Source organism: Rana temporaria, chromosome 2 (genome assembly GCF_905171775.1).
Source record: "Rana temporaria chromosome 2, aRanTem1.1, whole genome shotgun sequence".
Classification (NCBI taxonomy): domain Eukaryota; kingdom Metazoa; phylum Chordata; class Amphibia; order Anura; family Ranidae; genus Rana; species Rana temporaria.
In genome coordinates, this window is record NC_053490.1 from 217,830,868 (window position 1) to 217,856,197 (window position 25,330).

General features: G+C 42.0%; 1 protein-coding gene across 6 annotated transcripts in view; it reads right to left on the bottom strand.

Annotated features, from left to right (window-relative positions):
• The window catches only part of NPAS2 (neuronal PAS domain protein 2), a 149,941-nt gene that overhangs the window by 73,119 nt on the left and 51,492 nt on the right, over window positions 1-25,330 (bottom strand). For 3 of the 6 annotated variants that reach the window (XM_040336439.1, XM_040336441.1, XM_040336442.1), the window contains exons 4-6: window positions 6,269-6,360; window positions 5,369-5,458; window positions 3,761-3,881 (exon numbers count right to left, since the gene is read on the bottom strand). In XM_040336439.1, the coding sequence (XP_040192373.1) occupies window positions 3,761-3,881; window positions 5,369-5,458; window positions 6,269-6,360 (303 nt within the window). The remainder of the gene's footprint in view (window positions 1-3,760; window positions 3,882-5,368; window positions 5,459-6,268; window positions 6,361-25,330) is intronic. The other 3 variants (XM_040336440.1, XM_040336444.1, XM_040336443.1) reach the window with 2 other exon arrangements.

Here is a 25,330-nt window from a genome sequence, read left to right on the forward strand (position 1 = left end):
ACCAGGGCTGTTGGCCTCTCTTGGGCTTTTCAGCATTAAAGGGGTTGTAAAGGAAAACATTTTTTTTTTCATAATAAGCATCCTTTACCTGCAGACATTCCTCTTTTCACTTCCTCATTGTTTGTTTTCGCTCAGAAGTTGCTCTATTTCTTCTCTGTTCTGTTCACTTCCTGCTTGTCTGATTGTAACTCACCACAGTGAAGGGAGGCTTTACTGCGGTGGTCAGTAACGTGCTCGCCCCCTCCTGGGAACTACATCTGTGCGGCAGGACGCTCCATCTACGTGTTAGAGACTTCAAGGAGGTGTGAATTACTGGGCGTGCCGCATTGCATACTAGGAAATGTATTTCTCACATGAACAATCGCCGCAAACCAGAAAGTGAATGAGAGAACAGAAACTAGAACGCCGGAGGTGATATAGATGAAGGAATTTAATAGGTATTTACTTGTTTTTTTAACAGAATCATTACACTATTCTATCTGTCTACCTTGCAGACATTAATTTTAGCCAAAACATTTTTTTCCTTTACAACTCTTTAAAGTGTCCCAGTTTGGAAGGCTGCCAGCTGGTCCTCTGTTCATACGTTCTCCAAGTTCTACCAGGTGAAAGTTCAAGCCTTGGCTAATGCGAGCTTCAGCCACAGGTTGCTTCAAGCTCTTATGTAGGGTTTATGGGTTTTTGAACTCCTATATTTTTTTGGGCCTGTTGGCATTTCTGTTTTCCCATGTTGTCATCCCTCAGTTTATTGCTTAGGGATACCCCAAAGTTTATGAATTTAGGTTTGTGTTCTATACTATATGATTTAGATAATGAGAATTTTTACTTTCCTGAAAATTCCCTATGTTAGAGTAAATTAAAGGACACATGCCCCTCCCTTTTGTATCTTTGATGACTCCTTTGTACTTATTAAAACAATTGATTCTTGATGGGTAGGGGTTATATGAGTTCACACTAGGGGTGGCCCTAGCACGTTTTTTGTATGTTGAGGTTGAGCTGTGGATGGGGGAGAGGGTGAGCTGTGGACAGGGGGGTTGAGTTTAATGGGGGGGGGGTGAGCTGTGGACAGGAAGGTTGAGTTTTGGATTGGAGGGAAAGGGTGAGCTGTGAACTAGAGGAGAGAAAGTGAGCTGTGGATGGTGGGGAGGGTGAGCTGTGGACAGTGGGGAGGGTGAACTGTGGACGGGGGTTGAGCTGTGAATGGGGGAAAGAGTGAGCTGTGGACAGGGGGGACAGGGTGAGCTGTGAATGAGAGGAGAATAGGTGACCTGTGGACAGGTGGACAGTGGGGAATATGAGCTGTGGATGGGGGAGAGAGTGAGCTGTGAACAGGGGGGAGAGGGTGAGCTGTGGACGAGGGGAGAGAAGGTTACCTGTGAATAGGGTGGGGGGTGAGCTGTGGACAGGGGAGAGAAGGTAAGCCTTGACCACATCCATTATTTGATTATTTGGCAACACTTTACTTCTGTTTCCCAAGGAATGGCACACATTTTGGGCTAGGAGTTGATTGGGGTGGATGGGTTCCTGCACCTATTCTGTGAGAAAAAAGCCCTGCAAACACATATCAACAGGTTGCTTAAAACTGAAGTGAAAAGATTCACTACTGGTATAGCCTGTTTCTCCTCAAAATCCCATTCTATAGGATAATTCTCCTGGCTTGTGCAATGATGGAGGGGAGCTCCCTGCACTGATCACACTGGAAATCTGTCTGCTGAGCACAGTCATAGTGAAATGAGCTGGGGGAAAGGAGGGGTGCACGGTGGTGAGCTGGAGCGACGTGGAGAGGGTCCGTGGTCAGGTCCATATGCCCTCCCCCGACTGATAGAGCACCAGCTGCCACTGCTCTGGAAATCAAAAATTCTAAAAGTGCTGAGTTTTCCAAAGTATTCATAGTGGAAGAGAAATCTACTGCATAGTGCGTGCCTGAAAGGGATATCAAGTCAGTGAAGAGGGGCAGTGCCATAATATGACATTGTCCTGTGAACAGCTATTACCCTGAGTTGTATTTTGAGTTTGCTGTAGGATGTCTGAAGAACGCATGCTATTTGTGCCTTCTGCCTCAGTTCCCTTGTGCCACGATCCACCATTGTTAAGTAAGGGGATCCCCAGTGGGGTACTAACAGAATGCAGTTCAGACTGGATTGGGTTTTGCATGTATGGCTACTATATCACGAGTGCTGACCGTGTTCCTGTGGCATTGTCTCTATAGAAGATAGCAGCAGGATTGCAACAAAAGTGCTGTTCCTGACTGAGACTAAGCCTACATAGGAGGAGAAAAAATGCCAAATTAAACTACTTTCACCAAGAAATGTTTGAGACAAATTGACAGGGGATACCACAATAAAGCGAATTACTCCCAATTCCTGTTCCTGTACTGCATGAACTGCACAGAATTAATATAGCCATATGTTTCAAATTTCATCCAATTCCTGCTAAATCAGATACAATTTGGGTCATGAGTGGGCTCTGTAGGCACCGTCTGGCTTGACAAAATTCCATTAAAAAATCAACTGAGCTGGGTAGAAACAATGTCAGACGAACAGTGACTATATCCTATCAGAAGCAATTACTGTTTGGGCATTCAGACAACCATGGGTGCTGTTGCTGTCTGAATACAGTAGATAGCATTGCAGATTCTTCCACAGTGTGGATGGAGAAATAGAATAATTTCTCTTGTTTATCCCGTGGGGCTGAATGAGAGAAACATGCACAAGTATGGTTAGCCTTACTGTCACTATGTCCTCTAGATGCAGATTAAGATGTGGGAAGGTTTTCTAACGTATATTTTAAAGTGCAGAGTTATTAAAGGGCACTAATCTTGCTGTAAATGTCAGGACTTGGGAGCAGTCAGCTAATATCTAATGGGTACATTTATACATTATAGAATCATGTCTCTAAAAATAAAGACAAATATAGTTCACATTCTGCACTCACCTCCAGTTACTTTTCTTATTCCTCTCTTGAAGCGAAACTTCACCCCAAAGGGAAAGTACAGCTTTATGCTACTCCCCGCTTCTATTTGTGGCACTTTTTTGGAAGGGGGGGGGGTGCGGGTACCTGTTTTGGACAGGTACCCACTCCCACTGATCATTGTGGATCATTCACACTTGTGCAGTGGGCAGCCGGCTGTGATTTTTTTTCAATCAGGGCAGAGAACTGCTTTAATACTTTAGAGTTGACAATTGTTTTGTGCAACATTATAGCTGATGCTGTTAACTTCCAATGTGATAACATTTCAAAACTAAAACAGTTTAGATGGCTAGCTGGCTTCTAGCTCCTTCTTCACTTTAGGGAAAAGAATAGCAATTGGACAAGATAATCGTACCAATCCACTTGATTTTCCCTCTCAAAAAGTTTGAATCAGGCAAATGGCATCTCCTGTCTATCCAGGATCTAGTGGCAGCAATACTTTTGAAAGGTAGTCAGCAATGGCAGCCCCCAGAATTTGGCAACACAGGTTTCAATTGAGAAATACAGTGGGATTGTCTATTAATAACTAGAAGCACACCCTACAAGAAAAACATGAGATGGCTTGTAAATTCCTTAAGCGTTGCATTTCTTCATACTGTTAAAAAAAAAGTTGTACTTCCTAAAAATTAATTACCTGTGTACTTTAAATGTAGAAATATCAATGTTTATAATAAATGTTATTATTAACGAAATCTAGCAAAGAAGAACATACATTAATATGAGCTTAGAGCCGTTCTGTTCATTAGGCAGCCCTTTGTACAACTGGCAAAATTATAATAAAAATATAACTCACAATTCAAATAATTTAGAAATGCAGAATCTGTCACAAGCATATGTGAAGACAGGATTTTATAGATGTCTGAATGTTCTTGTTCTGGTAGAAAATTCAACAAGTTTTGATCCATGATGTCAGACTGTTCAGAGGAAAGAACATAAGAAACAAATGTGTCAGTGATAATCATTTGCCATAAGGAAAAGCTTGACTCAAATAAGTGTACTGTTTAGTCTGAGCAACTGTCATAGTCATAGCAATTTTGTGGGATGAAGGAGAATATCTGCTACAGATCCTCCAAGCAGTCACCTGCCCTTAGTTACAGAACAGACTATCCTTTGTTATGAAGCGCTAAGATTTATTTGTCTTTAAACGGACAGTATATCCTTCTGCTTATCAAATCAACTTTAGACAAAAGAATGATACTTTAATCTCTTTATGCCATAGAAATTACATAATTTAAGCATATCCTAAGCTTGCCATACACTGTAAAATATGATTAGAGACTTTAGTGATCCCTTCTTCAGCAGCACACCTCCAACAATTAGCAATGCTATATGAGCACCTTTATTTCTGTCTATAGTATCAGCTGTATCTGAAAATATCATAATAAATCAGATAAAAAAGTGTCAACCTATAAGAGCCAATGCAAATCGCACAACAGAAATTTGCCTGTAATCAAGTACTTTCTTTAAAGAGGAACTGCAGACTGCTCACATAATTTGTATTTACCGCCTCTTTTACCCTCTACCTCCCCCTTTTTCTCTCTCTCTCTCGTTTCTTTTCCCTTTCCGTTTCTTTTTTTAGTTTTGTTTTCCTATTTTTAAGATGTTAAAGGAAACTTTGTTATCCGTGCACTCAGGATGGAAAGGATTAATCGAGCTTAGAATGTGGACATTTTCCAATATTAGTTTAAGTTTTGATGAATTTATGACTCTTTGGACGTACTGGTATGGCCGTCCATACATTTATATTAAGCATGACCAATGTTGTATATTTGATTTTGTATAGACTCATTTGGTGTCCTCTTTACGGATGTATTTGACCAAATAGAATGGCCTTTTTCTGTATGCTGCATAACTTAAATAAAGAATACATTTGTAAAAAAGAGAGAGAGAGCCTAGGCTATTTACCAGAAAGAGAAAGTGGGCTGTATAAGGTATTTACTGGCAGAAAAAAAAATGTTTTACTATCTAAAGTTAAAACAACAAGAGCAAAAGATTTAATAGATTGAAAGTTGAAAAAATTACTGAAGGTCCGCTTTAAGATTGTGACTGGCTACAATAACCCAAAAGTGCAACACTGACCATTTTAGAATAGAGATCTCCTTGCAGTTACTGGAACAGTAACAGTGCACAGTGTGTGCACTTTTTTCTAGTAATTATTCATGCCAATCTGCAATCGGTCATTGATGGCACAGCTGCTAATTTCTCTGCAATCACCTTTGCAGTTTGGGTCTAGGTATGCAATTTACTAAGAGGGTTTCATGAGAAAATATTTGGGATCACCTAAAGGCAGATTTATATTTATTAATATGACATTTATTGATATGTGTGGCGGCAACATTACTCTGTCAACAAATCTAAAACATTGATAATAAGAGAGAAGTAAAATGTAATGCTTACTCACTGGCAAATGCCCAAGCAGTGGTGTGATACTATCAGAAACATAGATGATGCTTCCATCTGTGGTAAGTGCAATAATGAAGCCATCAAGAGCCTACAACATAAAAAAAGGATTGCATCTATTTGTCATTTGAAAACGACTTTCTTTTTTTTTGTGTCACCAGAAGCCTAAATTCTTGTATACACTTATTCTGAAACAGCCATCACTGACTTTCATCCCGTCAATTTTTATCTTTGGGTGGAAATATATAAAATGCTTGCCATAAACATAGCAATAGATGATCAAAGATTTGATCATTTTAATCAACCTTGAAACAAAACACAACAAAGAAAAAAGATTGATTTGGTCCAACTGCTCTTCAATAAAAAAATGTTTTACTGGGAAAACTTGATATCTAATATGAAAAGTGAATAATACAATTCTACAGCTTTGCTCCACTGCTGGCCACAATCCAGGAGAAGAGAGCATAGGCAGAATTTAATCTTGCTAGTTCAGCCTGTGAAAAACAAAGTCACTAAGGAAGGTGAGTGTTTTGCAGCTTTCTTGGTGATTTTCCAAAAGTAAGAGGATTGCTAGTTTGAAATTGGGGACAATGATAAGGGTCACCATTTTTTTATGAACAACAGTTATACAGAGAGTAACCTGAAAGATTGACTAAGGTATAATAATATTGTAAAATCTGTTTTACCTATAAAAAAAAATCCTGTGTAGTAAGAGTAAACCGTGGTATACATAGCTTCCTGAAATGTTTGCAAGTCTCTACAGAAATAATAAAGAAGCCAACTTTGGCTCCTCAGAGCTTACTATGCAAATTATGTTCCTCTATTATATGTGGAGAAAAACCAACACACTCCAACAATACAATTAGCCTATGCAGGAATTTGGGGAGGGAGGGAGACTTACTTCCAACATCAGCTGAGTGAACTCTTCATTACTGAGAAATGATGGCTTCCAGTTTAGATGAATATCACCAGTCTCTGTCTGTGCTGCAACTTATATCCACACAGAGAAAAAAAATATTTAAAATACAGTTTATGTAGTATAATACTGTATAGCAGTAAATGAAAAAATTCAAGCAAGGTGTATACTCATCAAACATTTATTTTGGGTCACAGCTACAATCATCCCAGATTACTAAAATACTTATTGTTTGCGCTGCATGATAAATATATTCCATTGCACACCATATCAGAATGGACTAAACAAATTCATGGTGATGTTGCTGGTAATTGAGTGAAGTAGGGATAAAATAAGTCACTAGCACACCCATATGTTATGCTTGTTGTATACTGTACAATTTAAGGTATTTAACGTACAATGCGACATCAACTAATTATGTTTGCTGATCTTGTTTTAGCAAATGGAAATCTTTGTTGAGGATTACTGCACATAAGCTTAGCACTTGTAAAAGTATCCTGAGAGTAATAGATACAGAGAACATATAAGAACAAGCCTACAAAGGGTACAAAAATGCTATAGAAAAAAGAAAACCGAAGAAGGCAAAAAGCACACCAAAATACTGTATGTGTTTTAAAACAAATGATTCATTACAAGTGACTATGACATCAGTTTATATATAATTCATAGGAAGAAATCATTTACTTTCTTCTTATGTCATCTTTACTCGTAAGCCATGCCACCATTTTTTCAACAGTCACATAAATCATTAATCATGGATTAAAGCCCAGCATGCAGTGAATAGTCACTGCATGCTGGGCTTTAATCCATGATTGAATATTGGGCTGAGCAACAGAGCATACCTTTCGTCTCTGCTGTATCAACTACTGAAAACTAGAAACGCTTTTTAGACAGAGAAATACTACATTGTTGTTTCCAGGGTAAACTAAATCTGGAACAATTATTGAATTGAACTTATATTCTATGAGGCATAATGAGTATTTTAAACAGTTCATTTTTTTCCAAAAGTCTTCGAAAAACATGAAAAGAATTTTTTTTTTTTACACAAATTTGTCCCTTTATAAGATATTTCTAACACATAGCATGTACATAGCAAAAATTACACCCCAAAATACATTCTGCTACTCATTCAGGGTATGGCAATACCACATGTGTGAGACTTTTACACAGCCTGGCCACATACAGAGGTCCAACATGCAGGGAGCACCGCCAGGAGTTCAATGAGCACAAATTACACATATCATTTTCTAACAACTTATTACACTTTTGAAGGCCCTGGAGCACCAGAACAATGGAATTACATTTTGGAAAGCAAACACCCCAACGTATATTCTATGAGGCATAATGAGTCTTTTGAACGTGCCATTTTTCTCCAAAACTTTTTGGAAAACATGAAAAGAAAATGAAAACTTTTTTTTTTTTTTTTTTACACAGTGGTCAATTTATAAGATATTTCTAACACACAGCATGTACATAGCAAAAATTACACCCCAAAATACATTATGCTACTCCTTCTGATGTATGGTGATACCACATGTGTGAGACTTTTACAGAGCCTGGCCACATACAGAGGCCTAACATGCAGGGAGAACTGTCAGGCATTCCAGCAGCATAAATTACACATTTAGTTTCCTGACAACCTATCACACTTTTGAAGGCCCTGGAGCACCAGGACAATGGAAACACCCACAAAATTACCCCATTTTGAAAGGCAAACACCCCAACGTATATTCCTTAAGGCATGGGCTGGTGACAGGTACTCAGGTACTCTTGTGGGATGGTGACATGTACTCGGGTACTTTGATGGGCTAGTGACAGGTACTCGGGTACTCTGATGGGCTAAGGACAGGTACTCGGGTACTCTGATGGGCTGGTGATAGGTACTCTGATGGCCTTTTGACAGGTACTCTGGTACCCCAATGGGCTGGCGACAGGTACTCGGGTACTCTGATGGTGACAGGTACTTGGGTAATCTGATGGTGACAGGTACTCTGATGGTGACAGGTACTCTAAAGGGCTGTGACAGATACTCTTTATTTGGGGGGCAATCGGGCACTGTACTGTGGTGTTTTTTTTTTTTAAATTTCCAGGTCTCCTCCTTACTGTCCCGCAAACAGCACTACAGTCATTTGTTGACATTTGTGACTGGCTGTGATTGGACGTGGTAAAGGGCCAGTTTGGCTCTTTACCCTGATCGGGGATGGGCTGTGTCTGAGGGACGCGCCTCATCCCCGATCGCCGTGCTGTGGGCCCCTGGGGCCCGCAGGAGTGGCGAGGACAAGGGAGGGACGTCATATGACGTCCACATGGAGGTAGGAGATGTTCCTGCCGGCATCATTTTACAATGGCCCGGTATGAAAGTAGTTAGGATGCAGATGTTACATTTTGACTTTTACAAAAAAAAATCTCTTCAGCTATATTAAGGGGTGCAAAATCTGGTGCAGCGGTGCATGGTAGCCAATCAGCTTCTAACTTCAGCTTGTTCGGTTAAATTGATTGCAAAGGTTTTTCTTTTTAACTACTTATCGACCACCCGCTCGTTATATGTTGGTATTTTGATGCTAAATTCAATTGTTATGGCTAGGTAAGTAAAAGGGGGATTCTGAGGGACTGCTGTACTACAGAAGGTTTTTCACCTTAATGCATATACAACCCCTTTAAGCTTTGACAAAAAACCTGGAAGTTGATTGGTTTCTATGCAGAGCTGCACCAGATTTTGCACTCTCCAGTTTTAGTAAATCAACCTCCAAGTGTTTTAATTATTACTTTTGAGGATGCAAGCAGCCAGTTTTCAAACTATGCTTGAGATATCTGGGCTCTACATAATAAAAAGTATTTGCAGTTTGTAGGTTTGCACCGATACCGATACTAGTATCGGTATTGGTGCCGATACTGAGTATTTGCCCGAGTACTTGTACTCGGGCAAATGCTACGATGCTTAATCCAATACCTGGACAGTCAGGGACGATAGGTGCAGTGTTGGGGGGAGTAACAAGCACAGATCTCTCTGTATACATTTCAATAAAGTGTCTGACAGCCGCTCCCCCCCCCACGGCTTTTAGCTGCTTTATTGGAATGTATACAGGGAGATTGGTGATTATAATTCCCCCCAGTGCCACACTGATCATCCATGACTGTCCCCCATATCCTTCTCCAGTCCCCCTCCATGCTCCCGTACCCCTCTGTGCTCCTCGGTGCCCCTCCATGCTCCGGTCTCCCGCCGCGCTCCTCGGTCTCCCTCTATGCTCCGGTCCCCCTCCGTGCTCCGGTCCCTCCCTGTGCTCAGGCCCCCCTCTGTAGGACTTAGACTTTGTGTGAATAACTGAAACTTGGTTTGACAGCTCCCACGATTGGCTTGCGAATATCCAGGTGTATTTCTTGTATCGGAAAGGCAGGGAAGGTAGAAGAGGGGTGTGTCTATATGTAAAAAATGATGTAATGGTGGCAGAGAGGAGTGACATATTGAATGGGATAAGGGGGGGGGGGTGAAATCAGTATGGGTATAGAACGTCACAAAGAAGTGGGAAATTAATAGTGGGGGTAGGTTATAGGCCCCCCAAACTAAAGGAGGAGGAAGAGCTGCTTCTACTATCACAGTTGGAAACATCAGCAAGACAGGGAAATGTCATCATAATGGGGGACTTCAATTATCCCAATATTGACTGGGCAGACCACTTAAGGACCTGGAAGATTAGCCCCCTTAATGACCAGGCCATTTTTTGCAATACAGCCCTGCGTCACTTTAACTGACAAGTGCACAGTCGTGCGATGCTGTATTTTTTGCGCTATAAATAAAAAAAGAGTGACAATTTTGAAAAACAAATATTTGTAACTTTTTGCTATAATAAATCTCCCCCAAAAAAATAAAAATGTCTTCATCAGTTTAGGCCAATATGTATTCTTCTTCAAATTATTGGTATATTGATTGGTTTGCGCAAAAGTCCTGTGCGTGCCCCTACACCCCTTAAAGCGGCCGCTGTACAGCTCTGGCAATTGCACAGGGGAGCCAACCTGCCGCCGTATAATATTATTCGGCAGCTGGTTGGAAAGTAGTTAAAGGCCCGTCATTTCATGAATGTCTAATGGCCAGTTCACACCATTCTCATGCAGTCCAGATGCTTTTCTGCATGTGCGTTTTCGACACGTTTTAGATGCAGTCCAGTGCATTTTTCCACCTTTTTTTTTAACCTGAGGGTCGGTTCACACCACAAAAACGCACTCCAGATCCATTTGTGTTTTGCATGCGTGTTTGTAATGCGCTTTTGATGCGTTTCCAGATGTTTTTTGTCTTCCTTTTTCCTGTTTATTTTCCTCACTATACTAGGGTCCACTGCGTTTTTGATTTTTTCCAGTGCATTTCGGTGTGTTTTTACTGCGCTCCAGTACAGTACAGTGCAGGAAAAAATGCAGCATGTTCTACCTTTTTATCTGTAACTGAAAAGCCCTGAAACTGACTGCACTGGTGTGAACTATGTCATTGGAAACCCTATGACCTACTTTCCATGCATTTTTGATGCAGAACAAAAACACACTGGACTGCATGATGTGTGAACTGGCCCTTAAATGAATAATGGTGGCCACACAAAATATTGACACTTTGGGCCCAATTTGGACATTTTCACTTAGGTGTACTCACTTTTTTTGTCAGCGGTTTAGAAATTAATGGCTGTGTGTTGAGTTATTTTGAGGGGACAGCAAATTTACACTTTTATACAAGCTGTACACTCACTACTTTACATTGTAGCAAAGTGTAATTTATTCAGTGTTGTCACATGAAAAGATATAATAAAATATTTACAAAAATGTGAGGGTGTACTCACTTTTGTGAGATACTGTATGTCATTACCTACAATTACATACAGTACCTAATGACACATACAGTAAAATATGCTTTTTCTTTGACAAAACGATGACAATATTTAGATTTCAAACAAACCATAGACAAATGCTCACACAGTAGGGCAAAATAATCTGGTTTAACAAGGAAATACTAATGTATTGCAGAGCACATGCACTTGCCAATATTTCATGTTTATCCTCCATTGGAAATCCCCTCTATTTCCTATTAACCAGCTGAAGACGAGATCAAACGCAATCAGTCTTATTGGAAAAAAATTCCATACATTGTACAACTCTATTCAATTCTATAGTAAAAAATGGGATCCCTGGTTTGAACATTCTAAAACTTTATTTCAGTCCATAGACAAATAAGTTCATATGTCAAGTTTTTATTTTTAACCACTTCGGGACGGCTCACAAAGATCTACGTCAGCACTTTGAAGACGAATACCGTTGTTATGGCAGCAGATAGCTACCATAACCCCAGTATCTTCTTCTTCAGCGAGCAGTCCAGTTTAAGATAAAAGGGGGCGAGATTACTTTTATCGGGGGCGTGAGAGGGCCCCCTCCTGCTACGCTCCGGTCATCTCCGCCACTTATCGGAGCTGCCAGTAGAGGCGGAGACAATAGGGTCCTCTTCCCTACTTGGCTGGTTGCTGAGTGAGGGGAAGATGGCCCCCACTCATCTCCATAGCATTGACTGGAGGAATAATGGAAATAAGCATATATAAAATGGGTAAAACTTGAAGAAAAGGTGAAATTATATGGACAATATTGGAGTGCAGTCCAAAAGACAAACAAATATAAAGTGACTAGTAGGTAAATGAGTGATAAAGTGTAGGAAATGCCAAACCCAGGTGAATGAAGGTGTGTGATTGGGTAGGACCACACACCGTGCACCCTTCACCGATAGTGAATCAGATGGCTTACCTCTCTACTCACATACAAACCCAAATCAGTCACTATACCAGCTGGCTGTGAATGGATATCTGCTTATCTCAATCGTGGTGCATACATGTAAAGACAGCGATATAGATGTTGTAGCTATATCTTCTTACAGGCAACAAGGAGACACAGTAACCAGAGTAAAGGGTGGCTGATTGTCCACTTACACAACTTACAGGAGTGTATAAGGAGCGTGTGCCTATCTCCACGAGCGCCGAACTCGTATCCCAATCTTCATCTTTTTGAAGATTGGGATACGAGTTCGGCGCTCGTGGAGATAGGCACACGCTCCTTATACACTCCTGTAAGTTGTGTAAGTGGACAATCAGCCACCCTTTACTCTGGTTACTGTGTCTCCTTGTTGTCTGTAAGAAGATATAGCTACAACATCTATATCGCTGTCTTTACATGTATGCACCACGATTGAGATAAGCAGATATCCATTCACAGCCAGCTGGTATAGTGACTGATTTGGGTTTGTATGTGAGTAGAGAGGTAAGCCATCTGATTCACTATCGGTGAAGGGTGCACGGTGTGTGGACCTACCCGATCACACACCTTCATTCACCTGGGTTTGGCATTTCCTACACTTTATCACTCATTTACCTACCAGTCACTTTATATTTGTTTGTCTTTTGGACTGCACTCCAATATTGTCCATATAATTTCACCTTTTCTTCAAGTTTTACCCATTTTATATATGCTTATTTCCATTATTCACCTTAGGAGGTTTCTAGTTTGAACTGTTCACATACCATTGATATTTTGAAGACTTTTTTATGTGTTTTCTGATTCACAGTCTAGGCTAGACCACACCTATTTTATTTTCCATTGTGGGTCACTTCCACTGTGTTAATACACCTACTATCTCACTGGTCCACGGATTTTTGTTCACCCACCCCTTCCCTTTTCCCTCCCCTTTCCAGGTTTTTTTCAGCGCAGACACTTTCACATTTTACACATTACCATTTCTTGTCTTAAGAGGACAACATTCCTGTTGTTTGCTGCAGTATTCACACCCACTTATCCCACTGCCCCCTCTCTGGCCCACTCCCCCTCACTTATATCCCATACAGCGCAGGAGTTTACCTAGTACATTGACTGGAGGAAGAGACGTCAAACCTCACTTCCGCTTAATGCTCTTAAAGGAGAATTCTTTTTTTTTGTATGAATTTTTATATTGCATTTTAGTGTAAATATAAGATCTGAGGTCTTTTTGACCCTAGATCTCATATTTAAAAGGTCCTGACAGTGTCCAAAAAATAAATAAAAAGTAAAATCAGGAAAAAAATATGTAAAACCCCCCCCCGTCCCGCCGAGCTTGCGCGCAGAAGCGAACGCATACGTGAGTAGCGCCCACATATGAAAACGGTGTTTGCCACGATCGTTAGAGTGAGGGCAATAATTCTAGCCCTAAATCTCCTCTGTAAATCAAAACTAGTAACCTGTAGAATTTTTTAAACTTCGCCTATGGAGATTTTTAGGTGTAAAAGTTTGTTGCCATTCTACGAGCGGGCGAAATTTGGAAGCGTGACATGTTGGGTATCAATTTACTTGGGGGAACATTATCTTTCACAATATAAAAAAAATTGGGCTAAGTTTAATGTTGTCTTATTTTTTTATTTAAAAAAATTTATTTTTTGCAAAAAAAAAGTGTGCTTGTAAGACCGCTGCACTAAATGCGGTATGACAGAAAGTATTCCAACGATCGCCATTTTATTTTCTAGGGTGTTAGAAAAAAACAATATATAATGTTTGGGGGTTCTAAGTAATTTTCTAGCAAAAAAAAATGATTTTAACATATAAACACCAAATTTTAAAAAGAGGCTCGGTCCTTAAGTGGTTAAGATTATAAAATACGCGTTAGCTATTAAAATAATGGATCACTTTATGGCTTAATAATATACCTCCAACAATTATTTCACAGCCTAAACAACGTGATATCAAAAGTCTATTTCTTTTATGAAATGTTCTAGTAAAAAATAATTTCCATTTTTTTCTCTTCATCGACAATACTGTTCTATAACTGATTGATTACAAGTTTACAAGGTGTCACATAGTGTATTTTTGATATGCAACATTCTTGTGTTCCACTATATTTTTCTGAATAGAGTTTGTATACAAAAAACTGTACTGTGTGCTGCTATTCATCAAATGTATACTATTTCTCTAACAAACAGTTTTGTTTACCCCAGAATAAGCAAAATATCTAGTATTATGCTACCATATGCATAATAGCATTGCTATTCAAACATAGCATTGCTAAGTGCTCTCCATGACAGGGCCAAGCATATAACACATCCCCATGCAGTACTGGACCACTAAAGCCCACAGATGCACAGTGTATATTGCAAATCTAACCACCTTAAACATTTTATTAGAACTAAAGGCATTGCATTTATTTTAATATTTTTGACAGTGTAAGGGAGGGTTAGGCCCCTTTCAGTCGGGTGGCAGTTTTGCCGCAATTAAAAGCATGTACATTTTCAGTGAAATTCAAGGCTCTGGGCACTGCGATTAGCTGCATTTGTACATTGCGATTACGTGCGATTACATGCGGCCGCGTTTAGCTGCGGTAGTCATTTCCATAGCAACCCTTTTTATTTTTTTTGATTATGATATGCTTCCTGTTGTTCTTTTTTTTTTCACGCTGCTATCTGCAGTTGACACAAAAGACTGCGATTACCTGCGGTTAAGTGCATATAGCTGCGCTAAATCGCACCTGGATGCATTAAATTCTATTTTTTCTATTCGCACCAAACCACATGCAACAAAATCGCAGCTAAACGGTGTGTGTGAATGGGTATATGAGAAAGCATTGTGTGCTTTTAGCTGCGGTAGAAAACTAGAAAATCCGCAGCTAAAAACGCCATTCTATCCGTCCGTGTGAAAGGGGCCTTATATCCTGTAAAAAAATGTTGACAACAATGGTTTTTCCTTACTTTCCTGTGCCAAAGCCAAAACGGGAAGTGAGAGGAAATTCTTCCAAAGGGAGAGATCCACTAGTGTCCCCACTGGAAGATTTCACCTCTATACCTGTTCTAGTGACAACTCAAAATTTTAGATTTTTTTCACTTTCACTATTGGTGATAGCAGTAAACAGGACAAACAGAGAGCATGAATCTCCCCTAATGCCGCTTACACACGACCGTTTTTCATGTCATGGAAAAAAACAAAGTCGACGTGATTCTTGTTAAGCCGGCCTTGCATACACATGATCGTGAAAAAAAAATGCTCGAGCAAAGGGCGGTGATGTACAACACATATGACGGCACTATAAAGGGGAAGTTCCATTCGAATAGCGCCACCCTTTGGGCTGATTATGCAAATTTCCCTTCTCATAACTTGCTTTTGAGCATGTGCGTTTTTTCCCCGTTGTTAAAGCATACACACGACCGTTTTTCACGACGAGAAAAACAACGACGTGAAAAACGACGAGAAAAAATAGAGCAGGTTATTTTCAGTCTTTTGCATATCCAATAAATCTCAAGTAAAGTTTAAATTTCATTTATTTTTTTCATTTTTGCTAGCACATGGCTGATTGACTGAAGTGAACACAGCTTAACCCTATGTGTTCAGCACAGTCAATTATAACTGTGCTGCTACTACAGATTTTAATAAGCGAGCTATGGGGCTACTCTGCAAAAAAAATAAAAACATTTTACAGGTGGAAAGAAATCAAATTAATAAATGGCATAATTAGTTTCTAATATATTTTATATTTTTGCTATGGAACAATCTCCTAATTTAGAGCAGTCAGTGGATGTGATTGAGCTTCTGTCATAGTGGGTATGAACCTGCAACAAACCTTGCTGTACAAGCTGGGTCGAGTACTATTTTTAGGGGTTCTGATACAATTTTCATATCTCAGATATAGCTAAATATATGTTTACGCGGCGCCATTGCTTATTGTCTCGAGGGTTCATTTGCTTTGTGCAGTCCACTCTAGGTAAATTGGGATGTACAGTATGTAAACAAATCCACTAGTGTCAGGGTTTTCTGCAGATAGAGCAGTTTCAGCCAACTGGATGTTTGCTGATATTAGGGTTGGAATCCTAAAGGCAAAAAGGCTTTTCACTTTTCCCTTAGCTTAGTGAATAAAGTGAATCTCTGCTGACTTCCATCATCAAATCATGTGCAAGTAAAAATATTTGTAATTGTAAGTAAAAATCCAGTTGCAAAGAGAACAGCATATTATTATTATACAGGATTTATATAGCGTGAACAGATTGCCAACCCCAATAAGGCTACTTTCAGGCCCCGTACACACGTCTGAGGAACTCAAAGTGCCAAACACATCGAGTTCCTCGTCGAGTTCTGTGTCAAGCCGCCGTGGACCTCGGCGAGCCAACTTTCCTCATTGAACAACGAGGAAATAGAGAACATGTTCTCTATTTGGCTCGCCGAGGAACTCGTCGGCTTCCTCGGCCGAAATTGTACACACGCCGGGTTTCTCTGCAGAATTCAGCTCCGATCGAGTTTCTGGCTGAATTCTGCCGAGAAACTCGGTCGTGTGTACCGGGCCTCACACTTGGGCAGTTTTCAGGCGTAAAAATAGCACCTATAAAGTGTCTGAAAACTGCCTCTCATGTCTGCTAAGTATGAAAGCCAGAGTGCTTTCACACTCGGGCAGTGCGCCTGCAAGTAGCATTTTTGGGGTGGTGTGGGAGCGCTGTATACAGCGCTCCTTCACCACCCCTGCCCATTGAAATGAATGGGCAGTGCTTCTGAAGCACCTGAAAAGCCCTTCGGAAGCGCCGCAACACAGGCACTTTTAACCCCTTCTTAACTTCCTTCTTGGGGGTTGAAAGTGCCTCGTTAGCTGGCAAAAAGCGCTGCTTAAACAGCAGTAAAGCGCCGCTAAAACTAGCCGAGCTTTATCGCTAATGGACTCGCCGCCCCAGTGTGAAAGCAGCCTAAGTGAACCATGCCATTTCTGGTTGATTTTTCAGTTTTGATAAATTAACCCCTAAGGCCTCGTACACACGACCAGACATGTCCGATGAAAACGGTCCGTCTCAACTCGCTGAGCCGACAGATGACAGGTCTGTCTCTGCTCACTGTGCTGAGATGGACCTGTCAGAGCTCTGCTCTCCCCTATGGGGGATTGGATGAAAACAGATCTGCCTGTCCATTTTCATACCATCTGCCAGAGGGATGGACAATAGGGTTTCCATCCATCTGGATTAGCGGATTGGATGCCAGCAGACAGGTCACCGCTGACATCCGTCGCTCCATAGAGGTGAATGGAGCGTCCGTTCAAGTCCGCCTGAAAAACTGACAGACAGACCTAAACGTGTACGTGTGAAAGGACCCTAACTCACTCCTCACTCTTTCCATTTCTCTGTCCATCCACCTCCTCCATCACACCACTACTCTGTCTTTCCATTATAAAAATACTCCAGTGTGCTTTCACACCAAATTTGCTCACTGCAAAAAAAAATATATGAATAATAAACACCTTAAGACCATCAAGCACAATAATCAAATATATAATTATCATATGTTTTATAAAACACACACTAGACTACACCAGCACTTTTCATCTACAAAACCAGCCTGATCTTTGATATTGCTGATGCATCCCCTCTCCTGGCATGCTGGGATTTGTAGTGCCACAGCCTGACACAAAAGGTGGTCATACAGGAGAGGAGGCTGTGCATGGTGAGCAGGTAATGGGTAGGGACAGGGAGGTGTAATAGAGATTGGGGGGAGATCTCAGAAAACGTGCTCCCTTTAGAAGCAGAGCAGTTTACAGCCACACACCAAAATGATCCAGTGTTACAGCATGAGACAGGAGCCTGCTACACACTACACAGAGCCCAACCTCTCTCCCCCTTCTCCTGCCCACTAAGATAAGCCACCGACAGAACTGGCATGTTGTTCAGCTAGCTTACCTTAGGCTAGGCTGAACTCCGTCCTCCACTGCAGGCTGGATCCACTCCTCCCCTTCTCAGCTTCTCCTGTGAGGAACTTGAATAAGGCGCGCAGAGAGAAAGGGGAAGGCTCACTCAGATAGATGATCGGAGACTCTCGGTCTCCGCCGGCTCCAGCCGGGAACTGCAAATGTGCAGTCGAGCCGAGAGCGATTACTGCATCCCCCTAGATCGAAGCCAGCCCTGATGGGGCCCATGAGCACTTGGGGTCCCTGGTCCGTGCCCAGGGGTGCCCGCTCGGTAAGACGGCCCTGCAATAAATCTCTTGCAAGCTTGTACTTGCTCCCTTTCTCCAGTATCCACTTTCTCTCACTTTTTCCAGTATACACTTCCTCTCACTTTCTCCAGTAGCCACTAAATAAAACCAACTGCTGCCACTCTCTCCTTGAGCAGGGTGACCAATTATGTCCCCTGCTGTAGTTATTGTTGAACAGCTCTGTAATTATGTCAGCAATGGCAGTAGTAGGAGAACCTGTTCAGGGAATCGAGGATGGAAAATGATCTGGGGGTCCTTGTAGATCAGACACAGCAATAGCATGCAATACCAAGCTGCAGCAAGCAAGGCTAGTAGACTACTATATTGCATTAACAAGGGTATTTACTCAGGAGATAAAACTTAAATTCTACCATTTTGGTTCGGACACATCTTGAGTATGCCATCCAGTTTTGGTCACCAATCTTCAGGAAGGATGTCCTTGGACTGGAGGGAGTCCAGAAAAGGGCAACAAAAGTTATAAGGGGACTGGAGGAAATGAGTTATGAAAAAGTATAAAAGTTAAACTTATTCTCATAGGACAGGAGTTGCTTAAAGGTGTTGTAAAGGTTTGTTTTTTATTTTCTAAATAGTTTTCTTTAAGCTAGTGCATTGTTGGTTCATTAACCTTTTCCTTCGATTTCCCTTCTAAATGTTTTTCTACTTTGTTTTCTTTGTCTGAATTTCACACTTCCTGTTCCTCCTCAGTAAGCTGTTCTGGCTGACTAACCCCCAGCCAGAACAGCTTGGATGATGGGGAAATCTTACTGAGGAGAAGCAGGAAGTGAGAAATTCAGACAAAGAAAAAACAAATTAGAAGGGAAATCAAAGGAAAATGTAAGGGAACCAACAATGCACTAGCTTAAAGCGGTGGTTCACCCTCCTTCACATCATTAGACCATTACTTTCGGCATCGTAGCGCGAGCTACGGTATGCCGGTCTTAAATTTTTAATCCCCGTACTCACTGTGCTATCGATGATTGAAGAATCCGACTCCCGCGGGGAATGGGCGTGCCTATGGAGAGGGAGGATGATTGACGGCCGGCTCTGGCACGTCACGCTCCCCGAAGACAGCCGGAGTAGGTCTCGGCTATTCACGGCGCCTGCGCACAGGCTATGCGCAGGCGCCGTGAATAGCCAAGCCTATTTCGGCTATTTCCGGAGAAGCGTGACGTGCCAGGGCCGGCCGTCAATCACCTTCTCTCACCATAGGAACGCCCATTCCCCGGATTCTTCAATCATCGATAGCACAGTGAGTACGGGGATAAAAAATGTAAGACCGGCATACCGTAGCTCGCGCTACGATGCCGAATGTAATGGTCTAATAAAAAAAAACATTTTTTTTTTTTTAACAGGGTGAACCCCCGCTTTAAAGGAACCTATTTAGAAAATAATAAACAAACCTTTACAACCCCTTTAAGAGGGGATTTGATTGCAATTAAGAAATCTCTAAATGTGTTCTGCATCATTTTGAGAAAATATTTACCCCCTTTTTTTTTTTAACCTGCCTGGCGGTATTCCCGAGTCTGACTCGGGGTTAGATTTTCCTGCTGCGAGCGGTAACCCCGAGTCAGACTCGGGCTCGCCTCTCTAGATCCACAGGCTTGGTTTACTTACCTTGTCCCTGGATCCAGCGATGTCACCGCGCTGTGTGAGCGAGCGGGACCTCGCTCGATTCACACAGCGTCCTCCTGTGCCGCCGATCTCCGTTCCCTGCGACTTACAACGCACGGGGACGGAGAACGGCGCCAAATTCAAAAAAGTAAACAAACACTTTACATACAGTATACTGTAATCTTATAGATTACAGTACTGTATGTAAAAAAAACACACCCCCCCTTGTCCCTAGTGGTCTGTCCTGTGTCATGCATGTCATTTTATATAATAAAAACGTTTCTTTCTCCCTGCAAACTGTAGATTGTCCATAGCAACCAAAAGTGTCCCTTTATGTCAAAAATGGTTTTAGAGCAGCTAAAAAACAGCGATAATAAATTATAATCACTTGCAGAATTGTGCGATAGCGATTTGTGGGGAAATTCGTCATAAAAAAAAAAATAATGACAGCGACAATTCTGCAACTGAGCAAATTTCAGTGATTTTGATTTGATTACATTATTGAATAATTTTTATTATAATTATATTATTATTTGTTATAATTATTTATAATTATTTATTATATTATAATTTATAATTTTGTTTTTAAAAAAATGTCATACCCGGGATGCCTATTAGAATCTTGTTTGGTCAGATTTAAGTGAGTTATTTCAAAAAATTACAGACCTACAATATAAAACGCCAAATTTCCTTGCAAATAATGGTACCGCTTTCAGCATGTTTTTTCTGAAAGAATCATACCGCCAGGGAGGTTAATTTAAAGATGTGACACAGAAACAATACAAAGACAACTTTGCATAACATATGAATGGTGTTAAGCACAATAAGCACACCCAATAATCCTTGCTGGATTGCAATATACTAAGGCAAATATAAAATGCAATAAGTAAAAAAGAACAATAGTATACAGGTGAAAATAACACTGTGCAGTCTGTACAGACCACTTTTTTTTTTATAAAAGAAGAATTGGAGAAGAAACAGATTAAGCATGAAAAGGGGGAGGAGCAGTGTCATCTTAAGAGCATTATAGGCCCCCGGGCAATACAGTGCACTGGGGCCCTGTCTACAAAATCACGCACGAGAATTTACTGACAAAAATCGTAAAATTTACTGGCAGAACCACATTTTTTACTGCCACTGCAAAAAAAGTACCTAAAATTACAGTTTTCAGTGCCGAACAATGCAAATGTCAGTATTTAAACTATAAACATATAGCTAGTGCTATTAGCAATGTGTTTAAGTTAAACAAAAGTAAAAAAAAAAAAATGTCTTCATTTACATGAAGGTTAGGTTACTATAACCCAGTCAGCACAGAGTTTCCTCTTACATCAGAGTCTGCAGGATTCCCCCTTACAGTGAAAGGGAACTCTTATGTAAAGGGGAACGCTGCAGATCATGATCTAAGGGGGGGAACTCTGATGTGGAGGGGGGGCTCTGGTGACCAGAGACAACCTTATATCAGAGTCCACTGCTTTCTCTTTCCCACTTACATCAGGGTCCGCAGACTGAATTCCCCCTTGCATTGTAAGGGGGAATCCTGCAGACTCTGATGTAAAGGGGAAGTCTGATGTGGGGGGCACTCTGGTGACCAGAGACCACCTTCCGTAGAGTAAATACACTAAGGTAAGGGGGGTCACTAATATAGAAGGGGGAACCTTTATATAAGTGCCCCCTTACATTTTTGCATTCACTCCCCCCCTTACATCAGCAACCCCCCGCACTCATGGAGGACCGGATCTTCTCTGTGATTTCCGCAAACTGGGCATGGGCAGTTCTAACCCGTCACTCTCCACAATTTTTTCCTGGGGTTGCTGGGCAGCCGGTGGGGCCCCCCAGGCAAGCGGGGCCCCCGGGCAACTGCCCAGCATGCCCAATGGAAAAGATGGCCCTGGGGAGGAGAAGAAAAATAGGTGTGTGTGAGGGAAGAACTGGGGTTAAGATTGGGGAGGAGGGTGGGGGTGTCACCCCCAGGGAGCCAAGGTCAACAGCACTAAGCAGCTGTGGAAATCTCAGGCAATGGATCTTAATCATGTGTATTGGAGGAATTTGTCAGAGAAGCTAGAAAGGTCCCAATAAAACCATCTGTACTTATGTTCCTCTGACATATCCCATATAGCAGTGGTCATCAACCCTGTCCTGCAGGGCCCACTAACAGGCCAGGTTTTATGTATTACCTTGGGGAGATGCAGTCTAGAATACTGCAATCACTGAGGAGCAAATGATATCAGCTGTGATGTATTTCAGTTATCTTGCAAACCTGGCCTGTTAATGGGCCCTGCAGGACAAGGTTGATGACCACTGCCATATAGCACAGGTCAGATCTTCCATTTGCTCAATGTCCCTCACTCCTGCAAACCAATAGGCCACCGTCGGCGTGGACTGTCGCTTCCACAGGGGTGGAATACATGCCCATGCAGTGTTAAGGAGATGTTTGAGAAGGAATTTATGATAGTGTTTCCTTGATGAAGAGGTAAGGTTAAGTAGGATCGCCGCTTGGGTTATCTTTTAGGGAAATATCTGTGAATCTATGTATGAGCTAGAGCACCGGTTGCCAAAAAGGTTTGAGCACAGGGCAGTGCCAAAAAATATGTAAATGTTCCCGCATGTAGGCCACAGCGCAAGCAGCAGTCTGTTTATTGGGGGAATAACTTAGCCAGAACTGATGGGGTTCTATACCAGCATATCACGATTTTATACATGGTGTCCTAGTATTTACTACATTAAGAGGATTTCTGCACAAAAATAATTATGGGCTCCTTTTGGGGTTCAGTGAAGATGACTTGCAAATCTCTCTCCCATTTTGCTAAGAATAGGGGGTCTTCAGTTGCATGAAGTTCTATCAAATATTTGTAAGAGGTTGATAATGACCTCTGGATCGGCCCCTCTCCCAAGCAAAGTTCCTCAAAGGAGTGCAGCTTTTGAGCAAAAAGGGCCGGTTTGGAAAGTGCGATAGTTGATTAATCTTTCAGAGATCCAATGTAAGAGGAGCTCGTCCAGAGGGCAAGATCTCCATAGTTATCCAACCGGAGGATCTTAAAAACTGAGAGGCCCCAGAAAAATACCCTAAGATCTTTTAAAGAAGGCATGCAGTTACACAATGAAGTTGGATTAGAAGCAGTTCAATCATAAACTCTGTAAGGGACTCTTCCCTGTTAGAGTGGTAAAGAAGAATAACTCCCTTTCAGAGTTAGTAGTGTCAGGGCGGAGTGTAGATAAATGAAAGTTTTTTTAGATGTGTTTCTCAGCAAACAGAAAATACAGGGATATGGAAATTGGCAGCAATGTAATCACACACACATAGAACTGGATAGACCGGTGTCCTTATTCAACCCTACCAATTACTGTATTTAACTGTGTAACCTTGTATGAAGAGATTCCCTATCTTTCCTGCCCATCCATGCATGCATTACTTGATTGGCAGGCTTTGCAAACATCTCAATTTACTCTGTCAGAGCTCCTCCTCGCAGCTCAAAATACCCTCACAACTAGGGTGACCACATTTCCAAACGGCCATTCAGGGACCCCCTTCCCAAAAATCAGCTTGTGCTGTAATGAATCACAGCACAGCTGGGGCGGCGGATGCGCGCTTTACCCAGAAGCACTGATCACGCCCCCAAAAAAGGCAGCCGCATCGCCACCTTACTCACTGACAGCACTTGTCCAGACTGGCCGAGACCCATTTTACCTTGTTCCAACGCTGGCTTTACACCACCCTGCTGAGATTAGACACAAGAGGCAGGATTTATGATTTCTACAATCACATGCAGGGGACGGGGATTGTGCTCCTCCGGGCATTCCTGGCCAGGACAAGTGCTGTCAGTGAGTAAAGTGGCGATGTGGTGGCCTTTTTTGGGGGCAACAGATAGAGGGGAGGGGTGGCTGTTTCAGCTTCATTCCGGGACACTGTATTGTCCTGGAATGAAGGTGCCCGGGACCTGGGACAGACCTTCAAAATGCGGGACACATGGTCACCCTACTCACAACACCGGCCACCACCCATAGTGCTGGATATAGGGTAAGGCTGGCCATACACGGAGCAAATTTCTTTCCTGCAACCAGGGGTTGTAGGATAGAAATTTGCTTGATTCCCCCATCAAAACAGACAGTGTTAATGTGGTAATCCCTCCGGCCAGGCCATCCTGCCAGGAGAAGACAGTGATAAACGCAACTTTACATTCAGCCTGGCCATTAATAGTTTGAATGTATGGCTGGCCCAAGTATTGCAGATGTGTTTTTTATTTTTATTAATTTATTGCAGTTGGAGTTGGGAAACCCTCTCCCTTTGCACGTTCTTGTTGCTTGAATTGACTCTCATACCAACCTCCTGGCTTCAATACTATCTGAGCGGCTGACCCAGAATAATTATGCAGGTTTAAACTTTTTTTGCCATCACTCCTGTCATTCAGAGTGGAGCACACAGCAGAGGCTGCCATAGCTGCTGGGAGGAGAATTCTCCACTCTTTCCTCCAATGGCAGGATTCTGATATCTCCTCTCTCCAACAGCAGTGTAATGTGAAAGAAAAAGCAGGCCGGCGGCGCTTATGCTGAGAACATATACACCTTTTTCTCAACATGGGTGTCAGCCTGAGAGTGGGTGCAGATTGGCCTTCTTCCTATCTCCCCTTGCTATACCCAAAAGAGGGGAAAAAGACAAAGCTGCCTTCATTCCCAGGCAGGTGCCATGCTGAGGATGTCTAAAGTGTAAGTACACAGAGTGTGAAGGAAGCAAGTTAGCTCCAGAGTTTCCCTCTCTCACTTAGGCCTTGTTTAGACTTGTGGTTGGGGAGGGTGCATTGAAAACACATGGTTGAGCCACATTTTTAGCGCTCATACAATCTCAGCACCTTAAGCAGCAAAGGCAGGGGATGGGGGTGTTCACATGCTGCAGTCACATTACTTTGCACCCTCAGCAAAAGCAATTATTCCTGTCACATTTAACAGGCATTAAGCCCACCGAAAACACTAATTTAAGCGAATGGAGAAGCACCGCAAGCGCCTCACGAAGTGCAATGCGTGTGGTTATGTAAATTGTGGGGTTAAAACAGGGAGTGAGGGGGTACATCGCCTCCTTACCCACTGTCAGATGCCACTGAAAAGAGTGCAGATTGCTTTTCGGAGGTGCAGCGATTTAGATGTAAGTCTAAACTTAGCCGTATAGCTATGCTAACTCCTACAAGATCAGTTTACACTTGCGACTTGGAGGCAGTAAAATAAGCAGTTGAGACACATTTTTACTTCCCCTCAACCACTCCTCAAGCTGCAAAGGCAGCAGACAGTGGTGTACGCATGCCACAGCCATGACGGTTTGCTTTGCAGCTACGGCAAGAATTAGGTCCCTTGTTGTGTTCGGTGGGCACATTGCCCACCAAACACATCTCACTACTGAATCAGGCTGTGCTGCAACAGCTTGCAAAACATGCGGTTGCAGAGCAGTGCTGTGGCATTTTATGGGTTAAAACA